The sequence below is a fragment of the Elephas maximus genome, chromosome 8, assembly GCF_024166365.1.
Source record: "Elephas maximus indicus isolate mEleMax1 chromosome 8, mEleMax1 primary haplotype, whole genome shotgun sequence".
NCBI lineage: Eukaryota > Metazoa > Chordata > Mammalia > Proboscidea > Elephantidae > Elephas > Elephas maximus.
In genome coordinates this window covers 23,152,208-23,170,035 of record NC_064826.1, presented here as the reverse complement: position 1 = coordinate 23,170,035, position 17,828 = coordinate 23,152,208, and the positions used below count along the sequence as shown (strand labels likewise).

General features: G+C 38.8%; 1 protein-coding gene across 6 annotated transcripts in view; it reads right to left on the bottom strand.

The window, feature by feature from the left end:
* The window catches only part of GRM8 (glutamate metabotropic receptor 8), a 926,910-nt gene that overhangs the window by 336,982 nt on the left and 572,100 nt on the right, over positions 1–17,828 (bottom strand). For all 6 annotated transcript variants that reach the window (XM_049894739.1, XM_049894736.1, XM_049894735.1 and 3 more), the window contains one exon: positions 11,406–11,606. In XM_049894739.1, the coding sequence (XP_049750696.1) occupies positions 11,406–11,606 (201 nt within the window). The remainder of the gene's footprint in view (positions 1–11,405; positions 11,607–17,828) is intronic.

Below are 17,828 nucleotides of genomic sequence, written 5' to 3'. Positions count from 1 at the left end.
GCAATTTCTTTTACTGATTTTAAGCTTTTCAATTCAAATCGGAAAAACTTCCCATAATATTTTATTTCTTTTTCACTTAACTCTAAATAAATTCCAGATGGTTAATAGTCCTTTATGTGGAAGAATAATCTTACTTGAATTTACTGTAAATTGCTAATTAATTGATAAGATATTTTTCCCACTGAGTTCTATACCCATCTTCATCACATTGTAAATTCATATATATACAGATACATATGCATATGTAAATTTATCATTATTGCATGTTCCTGGAGAGGGTCCTGGTGGCATAATGGTTAAGCACTCAACTGTTCAAACTGGCAGTTTGAACCCACCAGCTGCTCTGTGGGAGAAAAAGGTGGCAGTCTGCTTCTGTAAAACATTTACAGCCTTGGAAACCCTATGGGGTAATTCTACTCCGTCCTATGGGGTCACCATGAGTCAGAATCAACTCAATGGTAGTGAGTTATTCATGAACACTGAATGTCTTTCCATTTACTCAAATACATTGTATATCTCTCAATAAAGTTGTCTTCATTAGGGCTTTGGGTCACTTTATTCCAAAGTATTTTAAATATTTTTTTGCAAAGAAAACAGAGTTTCATTTCCCATGTATTAGCCAAAGGCTGATTGATTACTGGTAGTTAGATAAGCTCTAAATGTTTTAATATTAAGTTTATATATGATTATCTCTCTAAAGTAGGCACTTCTAGTTTTATTTCAATTTATTGACTTGCAACCAAATCATGTGACAATGGTCATAATACTGTTTTTTCTTTTTTAGTAGTAATCTCTCTTATTTTCGTTTTATGCTTTATAATGTTGGTTAAAATTTAAAGAATATTAAAAATAGTGGTAATAGACCTAATTCATCTCTTTAATGAGAATAACTATAAATATATAACTGGTTGTAGGTTGAGAGAGATATGCTTTATCATGCTAAACATATATTCCATTTCTAGTCTACATTTTGTAACAGAAATTAGGGTTATATTTTAATAAATGGCCTTACAGAATCTTGTGAGCTCTTTATCATTGTCGTATTTCACCTATTAGTGTTGATGGTAGTGAATTTCCTAATATTAAACCATATTTATTTCTTTAGAAAGCTTAAAGGTATTTCAAGCAAACACATTTGTTTTAAGATCAGCCTACAGTGTTCAACAGGCTCTCAAAATTGTATATTTGTAAATTTTTCAATAAGATCTCAAATCAACAAGGTTTTAAAGGAAAATAATACACTGACAAATTCCACCTCTATACCAGTCTCTGTGATCCAACAACATTTCCATATTTTCCATAGAATTATTGAGTATTGAAATGGTAGACCACTGTCGAGTTTAAGAAAATTACTTCATTCCTCTCGGCCTCAGGGAATTCAACCACACTATGAGGGCATCCACTAAATAATTTCAAGATTGACCCATCTCTCAGATTCTCTATGATTCTTAATTGCTATTGGCCATTTTGAGTCGGACAATCATATAGTCTACTATGCTGGGAATGACAACTTGAAGAGGAATGATGTTGCATTCATCGTCAAAAAAAGCATTTTAAGATCTATCCTGCAGTACAACGCTGTCAGTGATAGGATAATAGTCATACGACTACAAGGAAGACCAGTTAATACTATTATTCAAATTTATGCACCAACCACTAGGGCCAAAGATGAAGAAATAGAAGATTTTTATCAGCTGCTACAGTCTGAAATTGATTGAAGATGCAATCAAGATGCATTGATAATTACTAGCGATTGAAATGCAAAAGTTGGAAACAAAGAAGGAGGATCTGTAGTTGGAAAATATGGCCTTGGGGACAGAAACAATGCCAGAGATCGAATGACAGAATTTTGCAAGACCAACGACTTCTCCATTGCAAATACCTTCTTTCACCAACATGAACAGCGAATATACACATGGACCTCACCAGATGGAACACACAGAAATCAAATTGACTACATCTGTGGAAAGAGACGATGGAAAAGCTCAATATCATCAGTTAGAACAAGGTCAGGGGCCGACTGTGGAACAGACCATCAATTGCTCATATGCAAATTCAAGCTGAAACTGAAGAAAATCAGAGCAAGTCCATGAGAGCCAAAATATGACCTTGAGTATATTCCATCTGAATTTAGAGACCATCTCAAGAATAGATTTGACGCGTTGAACACTAGTGACCGAAGACCAGATGAGTTGTAGAATGACATCAAGAACATCATCCATGAAGAAAGCAAGAGGTCACTGAAAAGACAGGAAAGAAAGAAAAGACCAAGACGGATGTCAGAGGAGACTCTGAAACTTGTTCTCGAGCAATGAGCAGCTAAAGCAAAAGGAAGAATTCATGAAGTAAAAGAACTGAACAAAAGATTTCAAAGTGTCTCTCGAGAAGACAAAATAAAGTATTGTAATGACATGTGCAAAGAGCTGGAGATGGAAAACCAAAAGGGAAGAGCACGCTCAGCGTTTCTCAAGCTGAAAGAACTGAAGAAAAAATTCAAGCCGCAAGTTGCAATAGTGAAGGATTCCATGGGGAAAATATTAAATGACGAAGGAAGCATCAAAAGAAGATGGAAGGAATACACAGAGTCATTATACCAAAAAGAATTAGTCGATATTCAACCATTTCAAGAGGTGGCATATGATCAGAAACCGATGATAGTGAAGGAAGAAGTCCAAGCTGCTCTGAAGGCATTGGCAAAAAACAAGGCTCCAGGAATTGATGGAATATCAATTGAGATGTTTCAACAAACAGATGCAGCGCTGGAGGTGCTCACTCATCTATGCCAAGAAATATGGAAGACAACTTCCTGGCCAACTGATTGGAAGAGATCCATATTTATGCCTATTCCCAAGAAAGGAGATCCAATCAAATGTGGAAATTATAGAACAATATCATTAATATCACACACAAGCGAAATTCTGCTGAAGATCATTCAAAAACGGCTGCAGCAGTATATCGACAGGGAACTGCCAGAAATTCAGGCCAGTTTCAGAAGAGGACGTGCAACCAGGGATATCATTGCTGATGTCAGATGGATCCTGGGTGAAAGCAGAGAATACCAGAAGGATGTTTACCTGTGTTTTATTGATTATGCAAAGGCATTCGACTGTGTGGATCCTAACAAACTATGGATAACACTGATAAGAATGGGAATTCCAGAACTCTTAATTGTGCTCATGAGGAACCTTTACATAGATCAAGAGGATCAAGGGGATGCTGATTGGATTAAAGTCAGGAAAGGTGTGAGTCAGGGTTGTATTCTTTCACCATACCTACTTAATCCGTATGCTGAGCAAATAATTGAGAAGCTGGACTATATGAAGAATGGAGCATCAGGATTGGAGGAAGACTCATTAACAACCTGCGTTATGCAGATGACACACCCTTGCTTGCTGAAAGTGAAGAGGACTTGAAGCACTTACTAATGAAGATCAAAAACCACAGGCTTCAGTATGGATTACACCTCAACATAAAGAAAACAAAAATCCTCACAACTGGACCAATGAGCAACATCATGATAAACGGAGAAAAGATTGAAATTGTCAAAGATTTCATTTTACTTGGATCCACAATCAACAGCCATGGAAGCAGCAGTTAAGAAATCAAAAGACACATTGCACTGGGCAAATCTGCTGCAAAGGACCTTTTCAAAGTGTTGAAGAGCAAAGATGTCACCCTGAAAACTAAGGTGCTCCTGACCCAAGCCATGGTATTTTCAATCACATCATATGCATATGAAAGCTGGACGATGAACAAGGAAAACCGAAGAAGAGTTGACACCTTTGAATCGTGGTGTTGGCGAAGAATACTGAATATACCATGGACTGCCAAAAGAACGAACAAATCTGTCTTGGAGGAAGTGCAGCCAGAATGCTCCTTAGAGGCAAGGATGGCGCGACTGCGTCTTACATACTTTGGACACGTTGTCAGGAGGGATGAGTCCCTGGAGAAGGACATCATGCTTGGCAGAGTACAGGGTCAGTGGAAAAGAGGAGGACCCTCAACGAGGTGGATTGACACAGTGGCTGCAACAATGAGCTCAAGCATAACAATGATTGTAAGGATGGCGCAGGACCGGGCAGTGTTTCATTCTATTGTGCACAGGGTCGCTAAGAGTCGGAACCGACTCGATGGCACCTAACAACAACAACAACATGAGGGCATCCACTAAATAATTTCAAGATTGACCCATCTCTCAGATTCTCTATGATTCTTAATTCGTGTCTCCCTCAGCCTGACATAAACGCACCCCACCTAAATAAGCAGTAAGTTTCAGAGACACAAATATCACCCTTCTTTCCAGTTTCCATCTCCCTGCTTAAACTTTCACCATAAATCACTTATAGAAACTGCCTTCATGTCCCCTGCATCCACAGGGCATGACCCGTGACAACCAAGTTTGCATTATTTGCTCTCCGACACTGATCATTTGGAACAAATCTGACAACCAACCTAAGTTTGGCCAATGAGATTCTAGTTTTCAAGAAGCTGGAACTGGGACTTTAAAAAAATCTTTATTAGTCTGAACAAGTGTCCTAACGAAAAATAGCTAAATTCTGGAAAGGCAGGATGCCTTCTGCTGCCTACCCCGTGGACCTAAAGGTAGAGAAAACCTAAACATAGAGCCAAACAAAGCAGACAGTCAGATAGAAAGAGGTCTGTGTTTCTAACAGGCTTTTAGTTCTTAGAACCAGTTACTTTCTTAGACCATTTTCTATCCTGCCTTGGAGCTTCTTGAGATACCCTCATAAAGTCTTCCTTTTATGTTTAGCATGTTTAAGTTGGTTTCTGTTACCTACAATCAAACAAATCCTGATTAATATGCCACAGCGGTTGCCCTGCCCCTGACATGAGCTCAACTGTAGAGAAAAGGAATGAAGAAATACCTCTGGAATTCTATCCAATGCTTATTCTTTATGATAAATAAGGTCCTCACAGCAACACAAAAATCTTTGATCATATACAAGGTGTATAGTATTAATATTTTACTGCCAACAGGCTGGTGTGGAATAAAAGGTTGAAACAGTTGCTGAAGTTCTTAAAAAAATTTGAACTCCTTTATGTTTTTCTTTTGATAAATCTTTGGACTTAAAAAATTTATAGAAACATCATTTTGTTCAAATAGCCACAATAAAAGTCATTCTAAAAGGCAGGTCTTTGTTTCCCTCTGGCTCCTTAAGTAGAGAAGAGCAGTTGAGAAAACCTGTAAGGAACGCATGAGTAATTTCAGATATGCCCTGATTCAGGATGTGCTTAAAATATACATTCTGACATGGTTCAGGTTAATTTTTCCAGTGACGTAAACAATCAGTTCGAGTGATTTAATTCAATCAAACTACCATTGTTGTTTACATCTTTGACGTCAAATAGTATTTTATAGTTTTAGTTTGACTAAATGTGTCATCTTTAACTATTTGTTGATATCCAGTAACTCTGGCCTGAAGCACTAATCATTCATCAGTCTAAATTCTAATATGTCCTTTACACTGTCAAATTATAAACTGGAAGAAGCAGGGCCGTTTAAACCAAGTATCTTTACACTTCTGCTCAGTTGGGCACATCAGATGCCAGGTAACAATCTCAGCAAGACTGAGTTTGAAATTTCTTTCTCTTTAATTTTATATCCACGGTGTGGGAAGCACTCGGCTGCTCTGGCTGCTTCACCTTTCATTGCTACAAACTGGAAGAACACCAATAACGTGGTTGTAGTGTCTCAAACTACAGCCAGCTGCCATCAAGTCAATTCCAACTTATGCTGACCCCGTGTATGTCAGAATAGAACTGTGTTCCACAGTGTTTTCAATGGCTGATTTATTTTGGAAGTAGAACACAAGGCCTTCCTTCCGAGATGCTTCTGGGTAGACTCAAACCTTCAACCTTTTGGTTTTAACAGCCCAGTTGGTTAACTGTTCGCACCACTCAGGGAATCAAACTAAAAACAACCACAAAAAGCAATCTGTCCTGATATCTATCTAACTAATGTCAGAAAAAAACTAGTTTACAATTTTTAGCTACAGAGAAATTACAGTCTGGGCAGCCACTATCCAATATTTAAATGGGCATTATGAAATAATTTCATCTAATGGATCATTTTTTTTTTTAGCTTCCCATTTAAAAATTTTTATACAAATTTTCCATGACATTGGTTACATTTTTACACTTATTATTTGTTATTTTACATTATTATCTATTATATTTACATTATTTCCATTCTTGTTTGTTCTGTTGCCATTAATCTAGCTTCCCCGCGCTGCCCCCCTTACCTTCTTACCTTTGCTTAAGGGTAAATGTTGACCATTTGGTCCCGTATACTTGATTATTTAAGGAAGCACAGTACTCACGGGTGATACTATTTTATAAACCCATCTATTATTTTGCTGACAGATGACCTACTGAAATAGCTTCAAATTCATGTTATCTTAGGGGTATAGTCTCAGGAGTTCCTCTAGTCTCTGCTGTTACAGTAAGTCTGGCCTTTTTTTAGGAATTTCAGTTTTGTTCTACCTTTTTCTCCCATTCTACCTGGGACCTTCTATTGGGTCACTGGTCAGAATGGTTGGTAGTAGCCGAGCACCATCTAGTTCTGATCTCAGGTTAGAGAAGGCTGTGGTTTGTGTGGGCTATTAGTCCATGGACTAATTTCTTCTTTGAGCCTTAGATATCCACTCACAAGGTTTTAAGACCCCAGATGCTACTCGCCAGACTAGGATGTAGGGCATTATCTTTATGAACTATGTTATGCCAATTGACCATGTTGTCCCACGAGACTATGGTCCTAAGCCTTTTAACCCAGTAAACCAATCCCATGAGGTTTGGCTATGTCTAGGGAGTCTCCATAACTGTGCTCCCTATGTGCTTTATTATATATGTGAGTATATATGCAGCACACACAAGCATGTATATACATATGCTTACAGACAGAACTATACATGCACACGCATATACTCACTTATGCCTTCCTATACACATATATGCATACGTATCTAGCTATGTAACCACATACATATTTTTTAGTTGTTATTACCAATGGATCAATTTTTTTCAAATACCGAGAGTTCATTCTGTAGCCCGCTGATCGTGGCAGATAATGTGGGAGGCCACACTATGGAAAATTGAAAGTTGCCTTACTAAACTCACTCTTTGACAACTGGTAATTGCAATGCTAAAAAACTTCCAGGATAAAATAATTGTCTGTAGTGGTATATAGTAAGCAGCTCCAGGTCTAGTTAAGCACATTTTGGGCTCTTCAGTAGACTCAAAGCTGATCCTGAGGGAACTTTCATTTGGCCGTAGACCTCCTGCACCTCCAAACTTTGGGGAGTAGGTTAGCTATCCCACTAGGTGAGAAAACTGGCCATCTTTGCAGCTCTAAAACCCATTCAAGTGGTACCCAATTAACAACATAAAATAGCCATTTTCTGGATTCCCAACAGAAAACATAAACTCCAAATGTCTAGTTTCAGCTTCTATGAAAGGCCTAGCAAAGGCAATAATATTTAAGTTTATGGATTCAAAGTGTGCTCCAAAGAGCCACTGGGGCTTTTTAAAGTTACTTCCAAGACCAGCAAGTTGGACAAGAAGAATTGAAGTGGCCAGGATTTTCCTAACCGCTTCAGCCCAATGGGGCCCTGGTGGCACAGTGGTTAATAGCTCAGGCTGCTAACCAAAAGATCGGCAGTTTGAATCCACCAGCTGCTCCTTGGAAACCATATGGGCCAGTTCTACTCTGCCCTGTAGGGCCGTTATGAGTCGACATCAGCTCGACAGCAATGGGTTTGGTTTTGGTTTTCAGCCCAGCAGTTCTTATTTAACTGATTTAAGTATTAGATTTCTGAGTAGTGTTCTGAAGACAGAGTTTGAAAAACAGAATTAGGGAGATGCTGTTCATTTCTTCTTCAGAAAATGGCACATCTCCATATCATCATAACTTGAAAGAGCCATAAATCAAGACCAACGAAGGGTATCTCCCTCCTCCTTGAAACACTTTTAAGGAATTATACTTCAGTATTTCAAATATTACATTCCTAGCTTTGCTTTGATGCGAAACACCCAAAAAGAATGCTTCAGCTTTTGCTGTAAAATTGTGTTAAATACTACTACTCACTAAGTTGTCAAAATCCCATATGATATATTTCTTTTGGAAAAAAAATTCCAATAAAATTCATTCTCTCCTGAAAAACAGGTAGACTTGCTTCTATCATATAATGAAAACCATGTAGCCCACTCCATGTCCCTTTATGCTTTAAATGCTAGGAAGCCCAGAACTAAATCTTGTCCTTAGTCTTAGTTATATTTTCTTCCTCCTCCTTCAACAGTTTTGATGGTTTTCTCCTATTTGAACATCCCTGTATGTCTTTTACCATAAACAAAACTCACTGCCATTGAGTCAATTCTGACTCGTAGTGACCCTAAAGGACAGAGCTAAACTGCCCTATAGTGTTTCCAATGCTGTAAATCTTTATGAAGCAGAACACCACATCTTTTTCCTACAGAGTAGCTGGTGGGTTCCGACCGCTGATCTTCGGGTTAGCAGCTGAGAGATTTAACCACTGCACCACCAGGGCTCCTTATAATAAACAAGCAAGATATTAATAACTATAGAACATTAAATGATAAGCCAATAACGAAATTGAAAAACTTGATGAACATCCTGAAAATTACTGAAATTACTAAGTGGCACAAACATTTAAGTGCTTGACTACTAGCCAAAAGGCTGATGGTTCAAAGCTATCCACTGGTGCTTCAGAAAACAGGCTTGGTGATCTGCTTCCGAAAGGGCATAGCCTTGAAAACCCTATGAAGCAATTCTACTTTGCACACGTGGAGTCGCCACTAGTCAGAATTGGCTCTAAGGCAACTAACAAAAACAACAATAGATAAGCCAATAACAAAAGTTTAAAAACTTGATGAACATCCCAGAAAATTACTGAACATCAAAAGAATTATATATTCCAGGATAATTGGCTTAGGCCTAAGCGTCTTACTCTCTGTCATCAGGTATTGAAACACAGCCAAGGCTCAAGCCGGAAACTACGTAAATCTCCCTGGCGCTCAAAGAGAGTCTCTTGTAGATTAATACACCAAAATTCATTTACTTTAGATGCTTATCTAGAACATACCCTTGTATCGGACACAGTTCTATTGTGCGTTAACAAGTCCCCATCGTTTTCAAGATGAAGAACAAACCTATGAGCCTTATAAGATTTCACATGGTTCACCTGGCTTCACCTACTGCTCCGTCCTTATCTCACACCCAGCTCCTCCTCGGTCTCACCTGTACCTAACTCTCTTAATTAGGGAAGTTTCTCGTATTATAAGCCCTCAGTCCAGCACACCTCTCTTTTCAACATGTACCACAGATTATTATATCCTTGTGTGTTTATTTGACGAGTATCTAAACTCCCCAAGAAACTCTAACTTCCACATCTGTTTTGTCTATTTTCATCACTAATATATATTTAGCACCTACACAATGCTTGACAAGTACTCAATAAATATCAGCTGAGTAAATTAATAGACATTTATATTTCTTTCTCTGTCCATTAATAGATCGAAAGAAGCAAATTTTCGAAGGAATCAGCCCGAAAGACAAACACAGCAACAATCACCGCAGTCTGGTAATGTTGAAAGGGAAAAAAAAAACCTATGGAGTGGACAAAAGAGCTCAGAAATCATTGGAGTCTAGAGACAAATGTCTTAATCATTGTTAGAAATTAAGATATTGTTTAATAGTCTTTAAAACATCATCATAGTACAGTGTGCCATAATCATTGAAGTCATTGAGGAAGGGTTAGGTTTTAATCTATGTCTAAGATCACGGAGAAATTGGTAATTCACCTTTAAAATGATGTCATCCAGTGTTGTGTTAGATTTTCCTGCCTTCAGATGTGACCTGTAGTTATTGAGAAAATGCACTTTTTTGTATTTGACTTCCCACCCCCCCTAACGATATTGAATAGATGAATTATTCCCCAACCTCACATTAGGGTAAATAGCCTTGTATTGTATCACTCCTCTTTTGCTCAATTTGCTAACTGCATGAAAATTATTTTCCAACTCCCCTTAGCATTTATAGCCTTAACAAAAGCATTGTTACGTAGTGTTTCACAAAAATTCTGCTGAAAAGGAGGGTACTCATTTGTTGAACGCAAACCAAATCCTGTCTCATGTTGCCTGAACAAAGCAAAAGAAGTTTCCACTTGAATTCTAAATTGAAGGTGACCTTGTGCTTTTTTGAGCAAGGCTGGCAGCTGAGGTCACTGGAGTGTATTATGATGGACAGTCCGCTGCTCCGCGTGCCTCGGAGTCATGTTCGTTGTGTGGATTACAGCCAAATCGAAGGAATTAGACAGCTCAGAGCATTCTATCATTTTATTTGAAAATAATGGCCAAAGTCATGGGTAGCAACCATTACAACTTTCGTGAAAGAACAGCAGTATTCAACAATTCCTTCACTTCAGACAGGCGGTATAGCTATTCTCAACTAAATACTATCAATCCAGTATATTATATCGGTTTCTTGTGACAGTCACAGAAGCAACATTTCTGCTTGCCCAGTAGGCAAATCCCATTTGCACCTCATAGCACATAGTTCTGTCTTAAAAGCTGCAGATCCCTGCTTTTAACTGGCCAATCATTAAGGGAAATACAAGAGAGGGGAAAATGCAGAAACGCAGCACATCACTCTTGCCAAACCCAACCTGATGCCATCGAGTCGATTCTGATTCATCGCGACCCTACAGGACAGAGTAGAACTGCCCCATATGGTTTCCAAGGAGCAGCTAGTGGATTCGAACTGCTGATGTTTCTGTTAGCAGCCAAGCTCTTAACCACTACGCCACCAGGGCTCCACAACACTATTAGAAGGTAAACATATACCAACTCCATAATCATCCACTTTCCTCAAGCCAACTTCCTGTTTAAATAGCTTGAAATCAAGCTTTTCTGAGGAGAAAAAGAAAGAAAGAAAAAGCTGGAAATCAGTTTCCAAACAGAATGTCTACAATCCTTTTTCTAATAACGGCAGGAACATTTTCTAAGAAATTTAATCCATTGTCAGTGGTTCCAGATGAGCCTTCTAAGTTATTTCTGAAATAGCAATATTTAAAGCAAATATTTTGATTGATCCAAAAAAAAAAAAAAACCCAATTCCGATAGAAGTTTATTTTTAACTTCTACTTCTTTCAGGAAATTAATGGTGGCACACACACACACAAAAAAAAATACACTTGAGATTTAAAAGCAGGTGGAAAAATTCTCACTTCTGATTAAAAGGGAAAGTGTACCTAATCCTGTGCTTTCACTCTGCCTGAGTATCTTCTATACATGGGGGGGAAAACGCACCCTGTTGTCATTTCTAAAGTATTTAGAGACAAAAACAACAACACAAAATAGGCATAACTTACCATTAAAATTTACAGCCCGAATGTAACCAAGTAACTCTTTCCCATCGACGGTGCTCATCCGAGGACACAGGCCAACGTACCCTGGGCAGAGATCCTTGTGCAGATTGTGAAGGGCGTAGGCCATGGAATACACAGCGTCAATTACAAATTGGACCTTTCCTTCCTGTTCATAAGAGGAGTCCCGCGCAATGCGCTCCAGCCCTGCAAAACAAAAAGGGGTCCCGTCAATCCCCTTGGTGAGGTTTCAACAAAAGATGGCATCAGGGCTAAGATTTCCATCATTGGAGCCACGTTTAATGGCACAAAACTATTTGATTTTCCGTTCGATTACTAGGCCCAGACTTACTGAGTCAGGTTTTTAAACTCGGCGTTGGATTCTTCATTTGAAAAGAACAGAAAGGATTTCATTAGCAACCAAAGGATATCAAGAAAATTAGAGAAGTATAGTTTCATTAACTTTATTTCCACTTTACTGAGTCCTGTTATATTGTACGTTCCAGTAATTACGTAACATTTCAGTAGTGGCTTGATCTTTTAAGTAAAATGTATATAATGTCGTTTGTCATTCTCGTCGACCTCAAGTCCAGGTGTCCCATCTAATCAGTGGCCTAAAGTGAGGTTTCTGTTTTTTTTTTTTTTAATCCAAATCTGTTCTTGTTTTGAACGTCCTCTATCCCAAAGCCCTTTCTTCTAAATATTCCATGACAGTATTTCCTTAGAACTTTATCATCTTTACGAAAATTATCCCATTTATTTCTTCTCTTGAATTCAATTTTCTCTTTCAATTTTCTAGTAAAAAAATGTAGATTTCTCAGACTTAATGTCATTCTGAACAATTGTATTTGTGTGTTTAAGGCATATTTCAAGCTGAGAATTGGCTTAGTGTTTATCATCTAATGTGTACAAGAAGCATAGGATTAGAAAAGGAAAATAACATAAGATTTAAAATGGAAAATAAGCTGGAAATCATCTAGAATCCAAAATTCTCATTTTGAAGACAAGAAAACCAAGGTTAAAGCTCCATGGGCTCATAGTGCTGATTTGGGAGGAATTCCCAGATCTCAAGCTCCAAGGCCAATATTTGCTCACTCCCTGGACAAATTTAGCAATTAATGTAACCAAAAGGGATCTCCTATAACCTCCAGGTTGTTGTTAGGTGTCGTCGAGCCGATTTCTACTCATAGTGGCCCCGTGTGACAGAGTAAAACTGAACCATAGGGTTTTCTAGGCTGTGATCTTTACGGGAACAAATCACCAGGTCTTTCTTTGCCCTGGAGAGCCGCTGGGTGGTTTTGAACCGCCAACCTGTCAGTTAGCAGCCAAGCGCTTAACCACTGCACCACCAGGACTACTCACCACTAACCTTACACATCCAATAACATTTGGAGAGACCGAAGACAAACACTTTAAACTTTCCCGTGGATGTCAGTTAGCTACCTTTAATAGTCTTTCAACAAATATTCATTTTCTTTACACTCTACCAAAAACCTACTGCCGTCAAGTCAATTCCAACTCATAGCGACCCTATAGGACAGAGTAGAACTGCCCCATAGAGTTTCCAAGGAGCGTATATCAATTTAAAGAACTGAATTAAAATGTTTTATTTGTCCATTTTTTTAAACAACTAATTCTAATAAAATTCTGATAAGACGAATGACTTTCTTCAAGACAAATGCAGTGGTCCATTTATTCACTTATATTCATCCAATCATTTAACAATTTTTTTTCTGTTCTCAGTCACTGGGACTCTGCCCTATTGGATGCTCTTAGCTGATTTTCTCTCTCTGCAGTCTTTCATGGTGCTGAATTCTGCCCCTCACTTTTCGACATGCCTTTTCTGATTGTTTGGTAGCTCAAATCCCCATTTCCCAAGTCTGCGTCCTCTCTTTTCTTAATTCTCAGAGTCCATTCATTCTCAAAATCTTAAACTACCATCTATCTCTATGGGCTGGAAGTATAAATTGGAATCCAAAATGCAGGTTATATGGTCCAAAACATTACATTACTTTATAGTAATCAACATCATCCATTTTGGAAAATTTGTTTCCTAGGCATTTCCTGTCACCTGACTGCCAGCCCCACTTTTCCAATTGTCTGTCACATCTCTATACAGGTATTCTGCCTCCACGTCCAACCGGGCTATCATTGTAGGGAATTACGTCATGATTTTTCTAAAGATTCCTATTAAAGGCTTCACTAGTTTGAGAACACAAAGAAACAGGAAAGTACAGTTCTCACAAAGAGCATCTTCAAGGTGCCAAAAGATGTATCTTCTCCTTCAGTCTTCCTTAGCTGCTTGATCTACTCTGTGCTGGTGCACTTTTTGTCTCTTGGGTCCTTGAATAGCACTAGTTGGGCCCAGAATCTCATCAGTTACCTGTGCAAACAGTCCTTTCAGCTTCTGCCTAAAATTTATTTCCCACAGTTTTAAACACAGGGTAGACAACTGATAAATAAATATCAAATAATGGTCACCAAAACAAAACCAAATCTGTTGTGGTCAAGTCAATTCCCATTTATAGTGACCCTATAGGACAGGGTAGAACTGCCCCCATAGGGCTTCCAAGGAGTGGCTGGTGGATTTGAACTGCTGACCTTTTGGTTAGCATCCTGAGCTCTTAACCACTGTGCCTCCAGGGCCCCAAAGAATGGTCACAGCGACCAAAAAGATTCAGTTATCTCTTTATAGACCCTTATCAGGTGACCAACTGCTCTGGTTAGTCCAGGACTGAGGGCTTTCTTGGGACATACGACTGAAACCGGGATAACCGTACCAACTGCTATTGAGTCGGTTCCATGTGTGTCAGAATAGAACACCCCCACAGGGTTTTCAATGACTGATTTTTAAGAAGTATATTGCCAAGGCCTTTCTTCCAAGGTGCCTCTGCATGGACTCACACTTCCAACCTTTAGGTTAAGCAGGTAAGCATGTTAACTGTTTGCACCACCCGGGGACTCCAAAACGGAATAGTCCCTGGCAAACCAGGGTGATGGCTTATGAAAAAATAGGCAAATAACAATGAGATTTAGTGATATAAGACTTTTTGAAAAGCCTACTTCTAGGGCAGGTCCCTAGGACCCAATGGAGAGCACCATGTATTTTGTTTATTTTGTATCACTGAACTTGATAACTGTAAATGAGGACTTTGAGGCCCAGAGAAGTTGTCGCCATGCTCAGGATAGGTTCCTCAGTGCTCCTCCTTAGTGCTCCTCAGTGCTCCTCCAGATTCACCGAATCAGAACCTCCAGGTCTGGGGACAGAAAAAGTCTGTAACCTCAAAGTATCCCCAGAGATTCTAATACAACTAGCCTGGACTGTGGGGCCGCCTTTTGAAAACCACCGTTCTATGATATCTCAATTCTTAAAAATATTTACATAGATTTTATGACATTGAAGTATCTAAATAGAAATAATTCTTTGATGGTATATACAACTAAAAAAAAAAATCTAATCAAATCCGTCCCTTTTTCCCACCAGATAAAGAGATTAAAACCAAAAACCCCCACTGCCTTCAAGTCAATTCCGACTCATAGTGACCCTATCGGACAGAGTAGAGCTGCCCCACAGAGTTTCCAAGGAGTGCCTGCTGAATTCGAACTGCTGACCTTTTGGTTAGCAGCTGTAGCACTTAACCACTATGCCACCAGGGTTTCCGATAAAGAGATTAAGGGCATCTAATTCCCAATATCTATAAATCTCAAGGCTTTAGTCAAGTCCTTAGACACACAGAGAGAAGACTAGAGCTGATATCAAGAGACAGAGATAGAGACAGAGAGAGAGGCTAAAAGGCATGAAATGATAGGCAAATTAAAAAAAAAAGTATAGAATCAAATGTTTTCCTTTTGGGAGGATGGAAACAGAGCAGAGAGAAAGGAAAGAGAGAGGAGCATGGAGCAACATGGGGAAAAGCTTGAGGCCAAGGCACAAAACAGGGAGTTTTGAAGGATTGGTCCAGAGGACTGGTGGACCACAACTACTGTAGCCTCCACAGGACTAAGTCCAGCACAGCTGGATGGTGAAGGGTTGCCACTGCTGACTACTCTGATGGGGATCACAGTGGACCCAGACACAGCTAGAGAAAAATGTAAAACAAAATTCTAACTCACAAACACCAGACTTACTGGCTGGACAGAGACCGGAGAAACCTCAAGAGTATGGCCCCAGGGACACACTTTTAGCACAGTAATGAAGTCACTCCTGAGGTTCATCCCTCACCCAAAGACCGGACAGGCCCATAAAACAAAACAAGACCAAAGGGGCACGCCAGCCTAGGGGCAAGGACCAGAAGGCAGGAAGGAACAGGAACCCTGGTAATGGGGAACGGAAGTTGGAGAAGGGAGAATGTTGACATGTTGGGGGGTTCTTAACCAATGTCACAAAACAATATATAACTAATTGTTTAAAGAGAAGGTAGTTTGTTCTGTAAACCTTCATCTAAAGTACAATAATAAAAAAAGAAAGATAAAAATAAATTAAAAAAATATATGCCAGGCCAAAAAAAAAAAAAGACAAGGAGTTTTGCAAACAAAGACATGTAATGTTTGAGGTTAAGTTGTCCTGTAAATCTCTCTGCTGCAGAAATGCACACACACACACACACACACTCCTGTGAGTATTATTGTTTGTTTATCTGATTTTTTTTCTCACTTGTGGACCTTAAAGAAAAGGAAGGATTTCTTTGTTTCTGTTAATGTAAGCTAGAGGCAGCCAGCAGCCACAGCATTGGCAGAAAATGCCTAAGCCAAATTGATTCAAAGGAAGCAATAACCAGGAGACTATTAAGGAAATTTTGAAAAATTTCCAAAATCCATGGCCTACATACAAAAACTAGAGATGTATGAATTATTTTAATGCCATCTCAACCTCCCTATCAATCTGTAAAGACATTCCTGAACATTTCATCACTGAGATAAATTTATGTACCACACTTTCCTGATAGATTGTATTAGAGATGCCCTATAACTGAATAGACATACTCTTTTCTAGCTTTTCCTAAGAAAACCCAATTTCAACTTCATGTATAATTGATTTGCATACACTTTCGTATACCATGCTAAATTTAAGTTTTCACTCCTCAAACGATGTATTTCCTCAGCTAGTTATAAACCCCAGTTAGTTTGAGTGAACATTTTCTTTTAAAGTAAAAAGTTCAGGAAACTATCTAACGACCTGTCCTATGAGAATCAATGGACATTATAAGGCTTTTTTCCATAATCAATGTATAAGTACAGGATGACAAACTAGAAGACTGAACTCTATTACTTTTCCTAAATTAAAAGCAAACAAAACATTTGATTTCTTTTCAGACTATTTAGACACTGTATTTCTCTGCTCCCTGACACTTCAAATTTACGGTGACGCTTAAGATTTCATAGCAGCTAGAATCTCTCCCTCACTTCCTGGATCTGATTTCCTCATTCATCTCAAAGAGGAAAGTAGGAAGCTGACAGTGACTCATCACTTAATTGGCTGTAAAATTTCATTATGCTATAGCTTCTAAAGTTAGTGCTAATGTTTTGCAATAAAGTGCTAAATACTGTCAAGGGCTGTGTGTCAGCCGTCCATTTAAAACATCACCGATGGTAAAGTCGCAATGTGGCTTAGTGCACGGCTTAAAATTAACAACATATAGCCAAGTGTTTGTATGGTGGGAGATGAAGTCAGCTTCATAAAGTTTATTGCAAGATTGTTACATGCTTTCATTAATGAAATCTAAAACTTCTGACTATCTCATGTTCCTGGAAAAGGTAGTAAATTCTTACTGGACCAAGCAATACCACATGCACTCCATACATCACAGAGTACGTTGCATCCCCCGTGGTGCAAATGGTTAACGCACTCAGCTGCTAACTGAACAGTTGGAGGTCTGAGTCTGCCCAGAGGCACCTCAGGAGAAAGGCCTGGTGCTCTACTTCCAAAAAAATCATCCACTGAAAACCTTACAGAGCCCAGTTCTACTCAGACACACGTGGGGTCACCATGAGTCAGAGTCGACTAGATAACAATTGGAAAGTAAGAAGTCAAGTCTGGTCAAGTTTGCAAAGCGTTGTGTACTTTACAATATGAGTTTCTAAGATGAGCCTGACGTGAGTTTTAAATACTTTGACTGACACGTCATCGTTGTTGAGCTTTGCTTTCTAAGAATGCCTCATTTCTCAGGCAATAGTTCAGTTTTCTAAATTGAGATGTTAGAGGGCTGTTTTCCTTTTCCTGAAATTATTAAGCTTCTAATGCTAACATAATGACGACCCAATAAACAGCTGGTCAATTCGATACAAAAAATGGAAATCATAACAGTCTTTGTGTTCCCGGGAATGCAAACATCCAGTTGGTTGAATTTCTTTATGCATAGTCTCAGCATATGGGAGAAATAATCCCACCCTCTAAATTTGTAGGTTAAAAAGTATTTCTCTTTTGTAGTT